The sequence below is a fragment of the Saccostrea echinata genome, unplaced genomic scaffold (genome assembly GCF_033153115.1).
Source record: "Saccostrea echinata isolate AGI-Se365-2 ecotype Australia unplaced genomic scaffold, CSIRO_AGI_Sech_v1 ptg000046l, whole genome shotgun sequence".
Lineage (NCBI taxonomy): Eukaryota > Metazoa > Mollusca > Bivalvia > Ostreida > Ostreidae > Saccostrea > Saccostrea echinata.
The window spans coordinates 1,891,566-1,908,904 of record NW_026889795.1 but is presented as its reverse complement, the minus strand read 5'-3'; the positions used below and the strand labels follow the sequence as shown (position 1 = coordinate 1,908,904).

Sequence of the window (17,339 nt, the reverse complement as noted above, 5' to 3'; positions counted from 1 at the left end):
AGGACCTGCAAAATATACAAAATAACCTAACTTTGGTCCTTAGTTGCTGTATTTTCTTATCTATATATATATTTATTTTTGTGAGCTCGCGCCTTAGTCAACTGTGTAATAACCTTTTGATGATGGTGCAGCTATAAAATAAAAAAGAAATATTGAGATTAATTTTTTAAGCAATAACGAGGATTGGACCTAATATATAGGAGCAGCGTTCAGATTTGATTTCTTGACATTATATTGCCTGCCATTTTCTAGACAGAAGTTTTCTTGCAGAACACAAAACTGTGATTATGTGCGAATTCTTTTGCAACAATATTCAGAAGAGAACTTTTTTATTTATTTGACTCTTCCTTTAATATTATAAAATCATAGCTTAAAACCTTAAAAAGTGATTTGGGATAATACAAAAAGTGATTTGGGATAATACAAAAAAAAAAAGATGAGGAAAACGAAAAGTGATCAATCTAAACAAACAAGAAAAAAACTACAAAGAATACAAACCTGCAAACTGGGCATAAAACACAAACCCCCGAAAATTCCAGAGGTTGGATCAGATGCCTAGAGGAGTAAGCATCCCCTACAAGATCTGCTGGTTTCAAGTCAGTTAAATTTATGCCAGTATTTCAAAAGGGTTATGATTTAACATATATGCTTAATTTAAAAAACGAAACATTGAAAAAAAATATCGACTCAGAGTCGATGAAAACCTTTGCACAAAAGCAACAGTGTAAGTTGGTAATGAACCACTCAAATATTTTCGAAATAACCACATCCATAATTTATTTATACACACAGAATATTGAACATATATATATATATATATATATATATATATATATATATATATATATATATATATATATATATATATATATATATATATATATATATAATAAAGTATATTATTGATCAGGGAATGCTTACTCCTTCCTAGCACCTGACCCCAGCTCTATTTTCAGAGGTCTGTTTTGTCTCTGCTCATAATTTGCATTATTTCAATGGACTTTTGAGATTGATTACTATTCGTTATTTTCACATTTCATATAAAGGACCTCTGAGAATGATCATTAATTGTTTGTTATCTTCAATTTTCATTTCCATGTAGTACAATGTATACCACAAGCAAGCACAGATAAATCACGACTTCATTTTCACATAAACTTTATTTTCATTCTGTAGATTCAGAGGAATGAGCAGTGAATCGTTTCCATTAAGAAGTATTTCCATACAGAGTTAAATTGGAAATTGATAATCGAATCTATCGAATTTGATGTACATGACATTTTTATTTATAAATACATGAATTGATATTTTTTTCTCTGCTCACAGACTTCGTTTCCTCTGTTAGGGGATCGGTTAATAATCAATATTAATTAAGCACGGCTTTCGTTTGATCTATTTAATTAAGTAACAGACGTCTGGACCTGTGACATCTGATCAACTAAGGTATATGTTGTATTTGACACCATGGTAGACTGTGTGCGCTTCTGTTTCCATGGCAACATCGCTCTATGTTGACTCCATTTTCGTTTTAGTAGTGAATGAACCTTAAAAAGAAATTGTAAATTGTGTACAAATAGTTCTGTCTTTTTTACAAGTCAAGCTTATAAGGGAAGAGATTAAATAACATTTATTATTGGATGTCTTATTTGCTGTTCTGAAAAAAGTATGAATTTAATTCCCAACACCATTATTTATTTATACATGTACTATGAACATAAATGCATGCAAATGCCTGTGTTTAACTTAAATTAAATTCCTTTTCTTCATGTTTTCAAGCATTGAAATTAAAAAAAAAATTGAAGGAGGAATTATTTCCAGAGGCCAGCTTCTTTTCGCTCCGATAAAAATAATTATCAAGAATTACTAACGTGTATAAAAGGTACAAACATTGTAAATACAAAATACAGAGGAGGATCATAATATTATAAACACTTTCATTTACCCTTGACTCTCTCAGTATGAATATTCATATAAAAGGAGCACATGACCGGATACAATGGCGTCATAATATGTAATTTATGACGAATCATGTTTTGTGACGCAATTAAGTACGTCATATAATTCGAATATGGGAAGAACTAAAAATAAATTAACAAGTATAAACCAAGATTTTCAAAGTGGAATAAGCACTGATGTACACAAGTTGCTTTGAGAAACCGATACTCAGTATACGGAAAAGGGTATGATTAAGAACTAACTGAGAAGGGGAGAGAAAAAACTCAGCGTGGAAGAACTATCAATGTTGAGGTTGGTAAAACACATAATGTCAAGCTTTGAAGAAATAACTCATACATTAAACTAGTTCAATGAAAAAAAAATCCAAAAGTCATTCCGAAAAAAGTTTGTTAAGAAAAAATTACTACAGAGTGTTTTATTTAAAAATTACCAGATGTAACTAGCTTAAACAATGAGTAGCATGGGCTAGAGGGCAAAGTTGATGTAGGTACTCTGACTTTTGTCAATGGTAATATTCATGCATTTAATTACATGAAGATAATTATCGAAAAACTTTGGCCAATTGCTGTCCAGCCTTTTCCCCCTTAAATAACTATTTTTATGAAGATAATGTAGTGCATCGGACAAGGACTGTGCTAATTGTAAAGCTGAAAATAATATCATGGAATGTTCTGGTTGACCCATGCCCAGATAGATGCTTTCGTAAATTTCTGCTTATTGTTTAAAAATCAGCTGAGACAATGCAAAGCTAAATTAATAACACAGCCGATTTCAAACTAGAAATAAGAAAAATATGAACCAACATCCCAATTCACTATATTTGGAATCTACACAAAAAATTTCCACAGCGAAAAAACTAGAAAAGAAGATCAATAGGGGCAACACAAAGTAGTAAGTATATTTCATTTTTATATTTTATTTATAATCCGGAAATTGTTTTTTACCAGTTGCGTATGTTAATATTGAGGCAACGACGTCATTTTTGTTTTATAATATGATGATCCGCCGCTGTAATTATTAGTAGATGGAATTTTGACAATATAAAAATACTAGCTACAATAACATCAAATGAAATATGAATGTGCTTTAAAGTTAATACGTCAGTGTGACAAAGACGCTTCACCACGACATCACGTTGTGTGTGTGAATAAACATTCTATTCACCTGCGCGTTTTGATAATAATCGGCTCATTCGAAATGTACTAATGGTCGAGAGTTGATACGAGTTCTTTAACTTACGCACCTCTCCATTGCAGAAACAGTACATTATGGATACGAACGCACCCTGAAAAGAGAAATATGTAATTCTAGTACAATCTTCCGTAGCAACAATATACGATACTGAATTTATGTTATATTTCAATTATACAAAAAGTTAAGATATATTTCCCAAGAAATAAAATTTAAAAAATATAATATTTTAAGTAACACGCAGATTTTACATAAATTCAATGGTTTAGTACCTGTAACGGCACAAATATAGCCAGTACGTAATGATATACTACTGACAATATTGAATCTTTATCCTCTGGACGCTTGATAAAAATAAGAAATTGTAGTCCTAGCAATGGAATCAAAATGGCGGTAGCACGAACTCCCTTCCTGTTAAGATAACAAACACACACAAAAAATACATTCACGTGTACTTTAATGCAATTGTATTAGTTATGAGCAATGTCATTATTTTTGTTCACGAAATATTGATCAAGGTCATATCTGGTTCACAGTAGTAGAGAAATATTTTGCGAAAATGGAACTTTATTTACATTATTTGCATGAAGACAATTACGGATCCTTTATTAAGTTATTAATTCTGATAATAAGATTTATTATTTGCGGTCAATGATGATAAAGGATGTTATTTAGGTTTTGGTGTATAGGAAAGTCATCAATGGGGATTTATTAGCAGGATAGTTTTCCTGAACATGCCTCATTTATTCCTTAATCGGTACAATTTATTTTTTATGATGAAGACAAATATTTTACGTCTGTAATAAATCTCAACAAAGTTTTTTCCTTAAAATGTTCAGATTATATTTATATTTTGGATGATATGATATAGGGTTTCCATAAAGCTATTGGAAAAAGATTCTATAAAGCCTTCAGTTTTGTTAAAACTTTGAAAGTGTAAAGGAGAAAAAAATCTTATACCAAAGTCGATGTTGATTTACGTCTTTCAAACATACTGTTAGGCCATTTTTCCAAATGGATTGTCAACTATTTTTCCCATTTACCCGAATATGACAAGGATCAAATGTCACATGTGTGACTGGTTGACAAGGAATTCCTACTCCTCCATGCACCTGATCCTGCCCCTATTTTCAAAGGTCTTTGTTGGCTCTTCTCATAATTTTTATTGTTTAAATGGATTTTGGAGAATGATGACAACTGTTTGTTTTCTTCACAATTCATAGTACGTTTTTCATTAGTTTACACAATGTAAATCAAAGTTGTACAAATTTAGCAGATGTATAATCTGAAAACACAAGTTTAAGTAATTATTCCTATTAGAAACGAAAAAGAGTTTGCAAAACAATTTCCACACTTACCGAGTCTGGGCGACTTCCGGTATTTGTCTAAGTTTTGTTATCAAAAGGCGCATAATATTAACCACAAAGACCACGTTGATCTAAAAATAATTCAAAGAGTGATTTTTATATACATTTCATTTTGCTTCATTTACCAGTCTCGTGAAAACTTTATAGAAATCAGCTGTTCAACAATGATGACAAATCAAAAGAAGAAATTAATTCTTTTCTACTTGACATAAACAAACCTTACCGACATAGATAATACTACTGGTGCGTACATTATCCATAGGTAACTGCTTTCGCCGCTCCAACACCTGAAACATAAACAATCATTTCTATTTAATGAAAATGTGCAACCATTTCCTAGTTGTTATGAATTTCCTAGGTAAGAATAGATGCTGATAGCAGATATTCTAGATTGAAAATTTAATTATGATACATAAGTTACTGTACTATTTTCCGAATATTCATTATAAAACTCTCTATTGTAATTGGTTCTACTATATACGCTCTAGTTAAGATATAATACATATGCTTAATCATGTTATCGGTAGAGGATTGGTTGTTATACATACGCAATCGTGTTATCATTCATTGAAGCTCTGACTGCTGCATATGTTATTGTTAACACAAGTGGAACACCTAAAAATGATTATAAGCATATAAATGTCTGAAGTGAATTATAACAGACAATTATCCATTTGTTTATTGATCTTTTCTTTTTTATTAAAAAGTCTACAATCCCGAAAGGTGTCTTCAGGTGCAACATGCATCATTATTGAGGTTTTATCAAAGGATTATAAAAATATCAATCTCTTTCATAAAATCAAAGTCGAATCACAACGATTTCTGAAAATAATAAAAAGAAAAATCTCAATGCATGATACTTACACCAACCAATAATTAGACATGCAATAATGACAGATTTTCCGGATGTGAATGCGCTCATTATTACAGTGTGGAGATATAGTCCTTCACAGAACATCCAGGCAAAGTTGCAAACGATTGCATATTGCGTGACAACGTGGAGAATTTGACACCAAACCTAGAAATAGTGTGTCAATAATTATCATTTTAATCAGGGATAATAGTAATTACAATTTATTGAATGGTGTTAGTTATCCAGAAAAATGATGTTTCATAAGTAATAACATCACAGATGTCAATGATTATAAAAGTAATTAATTTATTCTGCTCCCTATTGATCCAAAGTACAAAACATTGAACATTTATGATTACTGAGAGTTAGTTCATCTAAAATGTAGGAATTAATGTTAAAAAAATGCTACATGTATTTTTTACGAAGATAGAACATACCGGGTTATGCAAAACGACTTCTTCCATAAAATGTACAACAGAAAGATAAACAAGATAAATCAGATCCGTAAGCAGATAGGAAATAAACAAATTCTTGTGAATCGTAATTCTGTCACATCGTAACTGTCTGAAAAAATACAAGAAATATGTAATATATATATCACTATGAAAAAACAGTCGATATAGGGAATATACCAAAAAAAAAAATATAGAAAAGTGGAACGTAATGTAAAACTAGAGGTACTGTGAGGACTGAGCTCACAAAATAATACCCTCCACCTCCCATATGTTAAAAATGGCAAAGTCCATGTTTTGCTGTAGGAGACCCGAAATAATTGTGCGATCAAAAAGTAAAATAAGAGATGCACAATGGCACAATGTATTAAAGATTCTGTGAAAGTATCATTAAATTTTATTCAGTGATATAGGAGAAGTTGCGGATAAGCGATGGGTACCCTTGAATGTTATAGAACGAATGGCAGTATTTATATTTTGGTATGGAAAACCCGAAATACGTGTTCAATCAAAAAGTAAAATAGGAGGTCGCAATGGCACTACATGTATTTAACAAAGATTCTCATTAAGTTTTATTCAGTGGTATAATAGGAGTTGCGGATATGAGATGTGTATCCCAAAGCGTAACAGACTGACGGACAGACGGACGGACACCTCATCACTATAGACACCTCGCTTTTCAATCAGGAGATATAATAAAGATAAATGTAACACTGGAAAGAAGGCTTATTTCAAATTGGTATTTTCTTTTTCTTATGATTTGCCGGTTCAGTCTAAAATATATCATTTAATTCATAGAGCATCTTAAACAAGTTGGCAAGGACAATGAAACAATGAAAAACCCGGGTTTTTTTTTTTCAAAGTAGTGTCTGTACTGTTAAACGTTACTCTGAATTTCCCTAATTTTACTATACTTTTATTAATTTTATTATGGTTTCATTAACAACTAAAAAAAATCGAATAATGCTGTGAAAGGAAGACCTCTGTAATCTAATTATTTATCTCGATAAGTATCAGGGAAAAAATCCAAGAGAAGCACCATTATCTGATTGGAAAAGAAAAATGTTTAACTTTGTGGTTATAAAAGTGAAAAGTCATCCCTTTAAATACAAAACTGAGCTTTACTGAAATCCCCGGTGAACATGTATGGTTAAAGTCAGACACTTCTCTTCAAAGATATTAAAGCTTTATCGATTTCAAGGACAAAAATAATTAACAGAGGCAAAACGTCTTCTAAGAAACAATTGTTTAGTCTTTTTAGATGATACACTAGGAGTGATCAAATTCTATTTTTCTTTATATTTTTTTAAATGAAATGTGAAGATGCCCAACAGTAATCATCCTCAAAAATCCAATAAATTCTTGTGAGCAGAGCAAACACGGACATCTGAAGACATGGATGATCCAGGTGCCATAGAGGAGTGAACAACCCCTGCCGACTGGTCTCTTTTTCTTTAAGTATTTTTTGGTTTGTTTTCTACTTGTTGCTTTTTTAGTTATTTTTGAAAACGTTCTGAATTATTAATTAATAATATTTACCTGAATTTGAAGAATATGATGAGAGAAATGGAGACCAAGACTAAAGAGAGACAAAATAAGGCAATGGTCAGGTAGATGTGAATAAGATCTTCTTCCAACTCCTGTAAAAATCAATTATGGAAGAAGACAATAAATAGTTTCAATTTAAAAAAAAAATGTTTTAAAAACCACGAACTATGAAATCGCAGATCTTTCTTGGGGTTGAATTTTAGGTGTTTTCGTAGTGTGGTGTGAAGAAAAAACACAAATTCACTAAATGATAAAAAGTTTTACTACCGTATCACGTTTGTATCACGAAAATTTGATCCCACAAAATAAGTGAATTTACATTCTTACGTTTAGTTTCTCGAAATATCTGCAACTTGCTAAACACTCAATATAATCGTGTTTTATCTATAGATTTCTTTCTAAACGTTAATGAATGCCATACCTTTACGGCATTTTCGTAGTTTCTACACCTGGAATAGTCTGCGTATTCTCTACCTGTACTAGGGTTGACGTACCACGTTCCGTTGTCAGTGCAGTCGAAATAAACATTTTCTGTTGTTGGAAAAAGATGAATGAATGTTTTGGCGACCGAAGGATTTAATATATTAGTTTTCAATTCTATGTGAAACTTGCAACCAATTTTGTTGTGTGTCAATACAGTAAGTTTTACAAAATGTTACTCAGAATGTTAAATACGTATGCAGTTTTTTAAAGACTGCACGACAACCATATTATGTTTCATTTTTTTATTGTATTGATATTAGCCCTGCACTCTGATCGAATGAATTATCATTATTAATTGTAATTTAGATTCATAATCAATTCCATTAAATGTAACTTAATTCTGCTAATTATGCTCAAATGCTTCCGCCTTTTAGGTTTGCTGATTTGACGAAAATTTATAGATAAGCATCTCAGAAGTGATAATTGGCTGATAAAATATCCCATCTAAATTATCGTCAATGTAGCAGTAAAATGGGATTTATTGAAGAAGGTTTTTCATAAATTGAATGCCAGCTTTCTCTTTGCTAATAAATCTGATAGTGGACTACATTCAACTGTCTACACTACAGGACATATTGTCAAATAGATCATCTTTATTACAATTCGATAATAAATATAGATGTAAATATAGACGAGCTTCATGTATTATCAAAGTAACTTTACGGGCACATCTATATTAAGAGTTGAATGCGATAAATGTTTTGTATTAAAGGCTTCTAACATGGTTTCATTCAGTTTTCTGCTGTTTACAAGTGTGTGAGCAAATTGGCCAATTAACCACAGAAAGAGATTTAATCATGCATGTGATGTATGGAGAGTGCTCTTATATTTTATGTTCCAAGGTTTGTGAAGGTTTCGCATAGCATACTAATCAAACAGATCATAGGAAACGGGATTTTTACCACAAATCAGGTTGAAAACTATTCAAATTTAGGTATTACTCTACATAATTTCATAATATCTATAGAGGGTATGTAAAAAGCTTATCATAAGCTAACAATATTTCATTTTATCACAACTATTATAACTGTGAAAATAAATAAGGCAGTTCGATCCTATTTTTGAAAATTTAATAATTTTCTGTGATAAAAACCATTTCATAATCTTTGTATTACGTATAACGGTAGCTCTGTGCTTCTGTAAATACCTTACATTGAAAATGTAATTAAATTAAATAATAATCTTTGCATTGTGAACACCTTGCAATAAACATGTAAATAATACTTTTAAAAAAGATAACTGACGTGTTTTATGAAATCCGGGGAGTTCCGGACAAGGAATGGATGCCGTTGTTCCTGCTTCTGTGTAATTCCAACATCCCAGAAAATCATCATGTTTGGGGGAACAATACAACTTACCTGAAAAGAAAAGGCTATGAATTGTGAAGTGATCGTTAACTGTGGATAAGACTGATTCGTTATATTTTTACAGTTATGATAAGTCAACCATATTAATATTTATTTTTTTAAATATTTATTAATAAATCAAAAGATTTATTCAAACTTTGAGTATAGCAAAGTTGCAGCCTGGACTCTAAAGCAATTAAAAAGTAAAATATAAAAGATCCTGAAAAACAAAGGTTGAGTCAACTGCATTTTTGTTAACTTCTTTGTCAACGTCTTATGACTCTTATTTAAAGAAAATTTAAAAGTCATGTGCCTTGCGAAAGTTTCATTCTTCTTTTTCAAGCTTACTGTAAATGATTTACTGTGTCTCTTTAATGCATTACATGCAAATTTAAACAAAGTTCAAAATGAAAAAGTTATTAAGAATTGTTTTCTCATCCACTTTTTTTTTCAGGTATTGATGTGTTTTATTTATTTTTGTTTCTTTATTTTTGTTTGAAAAAGAAAATGTTCTTCATTTATTAAACATATGAATTTTCATCTAACAATGCTTTTTAGCAATTTTCATAAGGAATCCAGTTGAAGAATTTGAAATTGGAGAAATCATTACAGACAGACAGATACAATAGATAGATAGACAGAAAAGTTCAGTTGAGCTAATATATAATAATATAATTTTTTTTCCTATTTGAACTTATCAAAATATGATTAAAGTGAAATATGGAGATAACGAACAGTATTCAAGCTAAAAGTCCATTTAAACAAAACAAATGGGCAGCAGAGCGAATCGGACCTCCAAAAACATCAGAGGTGTGATCAGGTGTCATGGAGGAGTAAGCATCCCCTACCGACCGGTCACATCCGCCGTGTGCTCCTTGTCATGATCGTAGATAATTTAGTGTGTAAATAATGGCATAATTGGTATGAACATAAAGGTCAATTTTTAAAACTTGTCTTGAAAAGAGAAATAAATAATATAAGAATTAAATATATCAGCAAGATTTTTTTTTACTTCATAGAACACGCCCTTGATAAGAAGTTAGATTTTAATGAAAAACATCTATATATTAAGAGACCCTTGAAATTTTCTTCTTTTTTTCATCCAGTTGTTTTTGAGGTATTGACGTATTTTATTTATTTTTATTTCTTTAATTTTTTTGAAAAAGAAAATGTTCTTCATTTCTTAAAAATGTGAATTTCCATCGAACCATGTTTTTTAGCAACTTTCATAAGGAGTCCTATTGAAGATTTTGAAATAGGAAAAATAACATTTACATGTTAAACTTTGTTCCGTCTACCTGATCAATACATTGGGCTCACGGCGGGGTGTGAAAAGGTCAAGGGGATGCTTACTCCTTCTAAGCACCTGATTCCACCTCAGGAATTTCCAGGGGTTCGTGTTTATGCCCTTTTCATAGATTTGTATTGCTTGAAGTTCTTATGAGATCGATAACTTTTCGTTATCTTCACCCCTTTTCATTACAAAAATGTGTAAACTGTTTCTTTTCTTATTTGCATCATTTATTCCACTAAATCTAAATTTAATTCAAATCGAATTGAAACTGCAGGAGGAATACCATTTTGAAAGAATTTTTTTGATTATTTTAAATGTAAGTAAAAAATGCGGTTCATTTCCTCAATATCACAAACATGACGAACTGAATTATGTTCCTCGATGAAGATGGATTGTGTAATAGCTTTTCATGGGAAATTTAAGGGAAGAACACGAAGAGAAGAAAACATTGTGTTTTAGTAGCCATATGGCAACATACAATGGGGATGATGATGAAGTCTATTTACATATACCGAGTCTTATAAACGTAAATAATCTGTAGTAGGATAAGTTTTTTAGAGAAAAAAATGTTAACAGACAGATAGACAGAATACTAGTATTACATATACATGTTATGGTTCTCTAGAAATAGAATTTATACACAAAAAAATTAGTTAAAATCAAGACGAGAAGGGGTGGGGTGAAGATAAAGAAAGAAAAATCAAATACTGGTAATTAAAACCTTATTTTCCAAAGTTTTTGCCATAATAATCCTAAACTTTTTTTTTTAATAGAACAAATGATCAAATAGAATAGTAAGAATTACATAATATTGATGTCTTCAAGACACGTTTCTAAATATTTGAAAAAAAGAATGTTTTAGGAATATATATGCCGCCATACTGCATTATTGTAAAGGATAAGGTTAAAATTAAGAATATCTGACTTGAATATTTCCCAGCGTCATCTACACCTAAAGTGGTACAAGTGTACTAGATTTGTTGTCTGTCTAGCAAAGGGTTCTCAAAACATTGATCGGACAATATTTCTTTATGTCCAGAGTTTGACCTTTGCCTGTTGACCTTGTGCCTTCAAAATAATAAGGGTCATCTACTAATGGGGTACCAGTATACAGAGTTTTTGTCTCTCAAGCCGTGTTCTAAAGATATTGACCGGACATCACTTCGTCTACCTACCGACAGGTGTAAACTAATATGCCTACTTTTTCTAAGCGGAACATAATAAAAATGCTTTATAAGCTTTCCTCAGATAAGTATATGCTACCCTTTATTATAAAATACCTAAATAATTTAGTATAGAATGTATTTAAAATAAAGGATTTGACCATATTTTTAAAGAAAATTTTAATTTATTCAGATTCATTTAGTGTTCAAAATTGGCTTCCAATGTGAAGCGGGCGAATCACTTTTTTGAAGATTGAATGTTTATTATGGCAAAATATTTATCAGCATGACATCCCATCTGGCTAAATGAGGGCATGGTGCGTCCTTCATAAGATACGAAATAATTATATAAAGGAATGATTAAAATAATATTCAGCAATGGATTAAACGCTTGGGTTGTCGGGTGCACATTCTTTCTCCTGCGAGTTTAAATCTATTTTCGAGGAAGCGAGGATTTATTTTAAATTAAAATGATTTATTTTGATTGCAAGTCTAAACAGATTTTAAAAGATTGCAATTAAAAGATTCTTTGATAAATAGCTGGGTTTTTTTCATTTACTTTTGAAGTATGTGCGATATAATTTTTGGCCTCAAAAAAGTATCACGTAGAACTTCTGCATTAGTTACATTCATTCAAAGAAATCTAAAGCTGCACTAAATTCAAAAGTTTTTGCTATTGGCTGCAATACAACGTAAAACTTTATAAATATCAAAATTAAAAATCTGCATTCAGGGACCTTCATCTCTTTCCACTCATTCAAAAACATTGCAAACGCGATGTACATACAAACCTCGTTATCTCAAACTCGATGGAACCGAGGGGAAAAACTTAAGATATCCAGGAATTTGAGATATTGAGGATGAAATACGTAATGAATAAAAGTGGTTGGGACTTGCTAGTCACTTTTACATATTCATGGTATTCGAGATATCAGTGTTCGAGATACCGAAGTTCAACTACGCATGCAAAGCAGACAATACAGTATATTACCAAGAACACTGTATCAATGCAGCCAGTGCATTTGATTGCTTGGTATTCAATTTCTATTTTTGGTTTCACGACTCGGTCAAAGATTAAATGTGCTACAAGACCGGTATTTGAATACTAATTAACAACTAATGGTGTTCATATTCGAAGCAAACTGAGATGCTTCATTTTGATTTTTTCAGAATAAAGGTTTTTGTGTTTTGATTGTTTCATTGTCCACACAAATTAATTCGTTTCAGTTTTTTTTAGCTTTTTTAAAATAATTCCGTCGACATTTAACATCAATGTTTATTTCAGGATCAAAAATAATCCTCATTAAGTTTTCCTCCAGGAAAACAGGGTGTTTTCTGCTATGGAATTTACTTTGCCAATGCATGATTATTGCGCCCAACAACAAAAAAATACACATCTTTTTGAATCATGAAAGTTGGATTCGGACGATTAAGAAACCCTTTAAAAACATCTTAATCAGTGCACAAAAAAGAAAGATTCCAGCTTTATGAAGGAATTTTTGTCCACTTTGGTAGATTCCTTTACAAGAGGATATATTTATTATATGGATATATACCAGGTGGTTTTAACAGAAGAAATGAAAGAGAAAAACGCAAAAATAAAATACTAGAGTACATTAATGAATATAATTATTTTGTCAAATTTCACTGTATTAAGAGTGTTTATAGTTTAAATTCTTACTTGATTTCTTTTATTACATGTAATAAGTATGACAGGTTTAATTTTGTTTATCATAATTAACAATTACTTTGAAAGAAAGAAAAGAATATCTTTAAGCGAGATTTTAATTTTCATTTGTTTATTTACATGTTTTATTTACTTGTTTTTTTTCAGTTCCAATTCTTCATTTTTTAGTTTCTTAATATTTTCAACTATGACAATTTAAGTACTCATTTTATCTTTATCATCTTTATTAATATTATATACCACTTAACAAATTGGTTTCAATACTTGTCAAGCCTAGAACAATCGCTTCATAGCAAAGTATTTGACCACATTGACACGCCATGCTTTTGCATTCGTTTTGATGTTAACGTTGAACATAATTATTATATGAGGGCATATTGTTCCTTTTGAAAAAAAAAAAACAAAACAAAAACAAAAACAAAAAAATAATAATAATAAAAAAAAAAAATGAAAATAATTCTTAACTTACAACAAATGTTTTTATTTCACTTTGGTGAAGGTATGGAGTTTGTTCATTATCATTCTATACCTCTGTTAACCAATTAGCTTAGATTCTTAATCTTGATATGACATGGTATGTCCACCAAACTAGCATATGTCAGGTCAGTATTGTAGTTCTGAATACTACATGAAATCTCCATCATACTATTGTGTATCTGGTCAGGGTTAAGATACTTGGAATTAGACTCACATCCAAACATTTACCCTACAACTATTATTATTAAACTCTCAGAGAAGTATCAATTACAGTCAAACCTCGTTATCTCGAACTTGAATGTGCCGAGAAAAAAAACTTAACCGTAGGTTCGAGATATTGAGGGTAAAATAAAGAAAAAAGTGTTGGGACTTTTCAATCACTTCGACATATCCATTGTATTCGAGATATCCGTGTTCGAGATACCGAAGTTCAACTGTATTTCCAAATCAATTTAAAGATCGCTTTTTTGTCGAAATTTCAACAAACAATGTTCTAATCGCTTAATGCCAATAAAATAAAACTTGGATTTAATTGTAACGTTTTTTTTTCTATCTTTTGAGACATATTTTGTAAAATTATATATATTTATTTATTTTTCGTACACATGACAAAATTTCAAACCTAATCATTTTGTATCTGATTTACTTTACTAAAAGTAACAATGGGATGCCCAGCTTCTACAAATAAGCGTATCATAAAGTTTTTTCTGCTGCCCAGAAATCTGCTTAAAGTCATTATTTTATTGCTCCACAATTATGTTTTGAAGGAATATTTCAACACCTCCCAAACCTGACAGCAGGACATATGTTGTTTAATGGTTTAAACAATAAAATCTATGTTTCTGACATGTCAGAAACACACTTTTTACATGTCATGTTATTGAAGGCAAGAGTCTAAGATAGAGTGATAATGAAATACCAAAGTATGTAAATTACGACATTAAAAAATCCAAATTACGTGAATTATAGTGTATCTTAGAATTGATCAGAAATTATGTATTACGTGGGCTGCTGAATAACGGTTTATCTTAGATTGACATGTGATATATTTATCTTTCACAAGTTGTAGGTAAATTCCATCCTAATGTGACCTCCAGGACTTAAAATATTAAAATTAATTACGATTTAAGCTTTAACCAATGCGAGACGCAAGACATGTTTGGGATCAAAATGATCTATAATTATAAATTATTGATTCTGAGAGAACAGTTTATCTTACTTTTAAACCAACCTTAAAGGAGTTCTTTGATACATTTTTTTAAAGTTTTCAATAAAATTCCAGACAAAATCAGATTTTTTTAATATCAAAAATGAGATTAGATTCAAATGCAGAGAGGGTCAATGTAGAGTTTTAAAAATTTAGCCATACCCTGAGTCCATTTTTTTTTCATAGGTTCAGAAACAAAAGGAGCAATCTCATTACTTTTGTTCTTGGTTAAGACTGATCTAACCCAAAGACCATAAACTGAGAATAGGCTTAAGTCAAAATTTCAAATCAATATAACTTTAAAAATTATTTTAATGTTGAAACAAAATTTTCAGTATGGTTTTGAACTTGAATATAATACAAACCTGCAAATTTCTATGCTAAATAAAACTCAAGATATTCAAAATCAAAATTTTGACTTAAGTCTGTTCCCAGTTTATGGTCCTGAGCTTGAGCTTACTTATATTTAAGACTTAAAACATATTCTTCAGAATTAAGATGATACTAAAATTGCAGCTGAATTTTAACTTACCATCTGATGGTGGAGGTTTGGATATTACTTCATCGTAACAAATCCCTTCAAATATAGCATGAATCTTTTTGAAATAATCATTTTCAAATAGTATGCTCTTCTTCTCCATTTTCCACGTTCATTAATAGGAAAAAGTATTCTTCTTTTCCTATGATCATTCAGTGTTGTCCAATTTTTTTTCTCCTCACAAGTCGTGAAAGTTTCGTGTCAATTTCACCGCTTAATAATATTAATCTTTTATTTTATATTCGATTCATATGTATTTATACAGTATTAATCCTTCCTTTTTTATTCAATGTTCCATCCACGTCCTGGCTCTATACTTTAACAGTCTGAAATCATCTTAATAAATATTTTTTCCCAGTATCCTTCTACTTTATTCCTTGTTCCTGTTGCCTATCGCCTGGGATTTATTTATCGGAAATAACAGCTCATCGCTTGTGTCTGTATACAGCTGACAGGCTCTCTCATTCCTGGCTTTGGAATCGAGGGTTAAATACATCACGCTGTTCTTCCATATCGCAGGGACCCGAGTTGCATAAGTTCTGACCCATTGTCCTGTTGGTGGTAAACATGCGCACACGGGCCCAAATTTAGCTATCAAGTTAGAAAGCAACTGCTCATTTAAACTTTTAATATTTTAATGTCACTGCTGGTATGTTATGTTTGAATGTGCATTTTCCCACAATTTAGTTAGGATCTACACGTAATTCAGTATATGTGTGCATATAAATTTAGCTAAAATTCCTTCCAGTGCCAAAGATATGGGTTATTCAAGGATAAACATATAAAGAAACCTCTATTTTCTCTATCTATATAATGAAAAATTTTCCAGTACTCAACTTACATGTATAGGTTACGGACATAGGGTACTTCAAAAATATGCTATGGAAACAGTTTGTATGACCTTTATTACTACTAAAAGTCATGTTTATCACATCACCTTGACTAAGTTTTCTTTTAAAGCCATCCTTCTTGCATTCTCCTCAAAAATATACTTTCACATTCATTTTAACATTCAATGCAAAAAAAAAAAAAAAAAAAAAAAAAAGAATTAAACTTTTGAAAGAATGTCCTTACATATTTTCTGAATATTGAGGTATCATGCATTTTTGATTGATTAATTGTTTAGTAACCGCATAAGAGATAATATGGTGTATATACAGCTCAACTTCGTCAGATGCTTCAAATATTCTCTATCAATCATAATTATGCTTTGGCTATGGTTATCAGAAATAAAAAAGATCAGTCTTAAAGTGAAAGAGAATAATAATAATGAAAAGGTAAAAGCAACAACAGAAGAAAGGAGATACATTAAATACCATGATCCTACCTTAATTTACCTTGTATCTTTTATCTTTGTCAGGTCTCAGATTTAATTTATTGTAATGTAAAATATGGCATTTCACAACTGTTTACCAGATTAAAAATAAACATTAAAAAGAATATGACAGAATCCTGTTAACATAAATAAGACAAATTTTTAAAGACAATTTCTTTTAATCATAATGCAGTCACAAAAAGGATATATGTATTCTCAAAAAATTCTATAACTTAAATGAATGTAAAATTTAACAGAATATCACAAATATACGTTTGATTTAAGAGTCATTCTCCCATATATCTTAAAATATATTTTGGTGTGGATAACTTTAGATTTTATTTTATATTTTTGGAATTTTTTTTTTTTTTTTTTTTTTTTTTTTTTTTTTTTTTTTTGATGAGAAACTTTTTTGAACTTTTATGCTTAATGTCATTGTTTTACTTTTTGTGTAGCGTATGC

The 17,339-nt window shown here is 30.4% G+C and overlaps 1 protein-coding gene across 2 annotated transcripts; it reads right to left on the bottom strand.

The window, feature by feature from the left end:
- Window positions 1–1,166: 1,166 nt before the first annotated feature.
- Window positions 1,167–16,152, bottom strand: LOC133202081 (calcitonin receptor-like). 2 transcript variants are annotated; one of them, XM_061337861.1, is made up of 12 exons: window positions 15,557–16,150; window positions 9,095–9,208; window positions 7,789–7,898; window positions 7,359–7,459; window positions 5,805–5,931; window positions 5,379–5,532; window positions 5,063–5,129; window positions 4,738–4,801; window positions 4,506–4,585; window positions 3,420–3,558; window positions 3,200–3,241; window positions 1,167–1,544 (listed from the first exon to the last, which is right to left on the bottom strand). In XM_061337861.1, exons 1-12 carry the CDS (start codon window positions 15,663–15,665, stop codon window positions 1,401–1,403), a joined length of 1,251 nt encoding a protein of 416 aa, XP_061193845.1. In that variant the 5' UTR covers window positions 15,666–16,150; the 3' UTR covers window positions 1,167–1,400. The 2 variants fall into 2 exon arrangements, with proteins under 2 accessions (XP_061193845.1, XP_061193847.1); XM_061337863.1 differs by having other exon boundaries at window positions 1,387–1,544; window positions 3,121–3,241; window positions 15,557–16,152.
- Window positions 16,153–17,339: the final 1,187 nt, after the last annotated feature.

Coding starts and splice junctions, on each gene's coding strand:
- LOC133202081 (XM_061337861.1), bottom strand. CDS start 15,665: ATGGAGAAGAAGAGCATACTATTTGAAAATGATTATTTCAAAAAGATT. Junction 7,460..7,788: donor ACTACGAAAATGCCGTAAAG/GTATGGCATTCA, acceptor TGATTTTTACAG/GAGTTGGAAGAAGATCTTAT. Junction 5,130..5,378: donor ATGTCTAATTATTGGTTGGT/GTAAGTATCATG, acceptor AATCATTTTTAG/GTGTTCCACTTGTGTTAACA.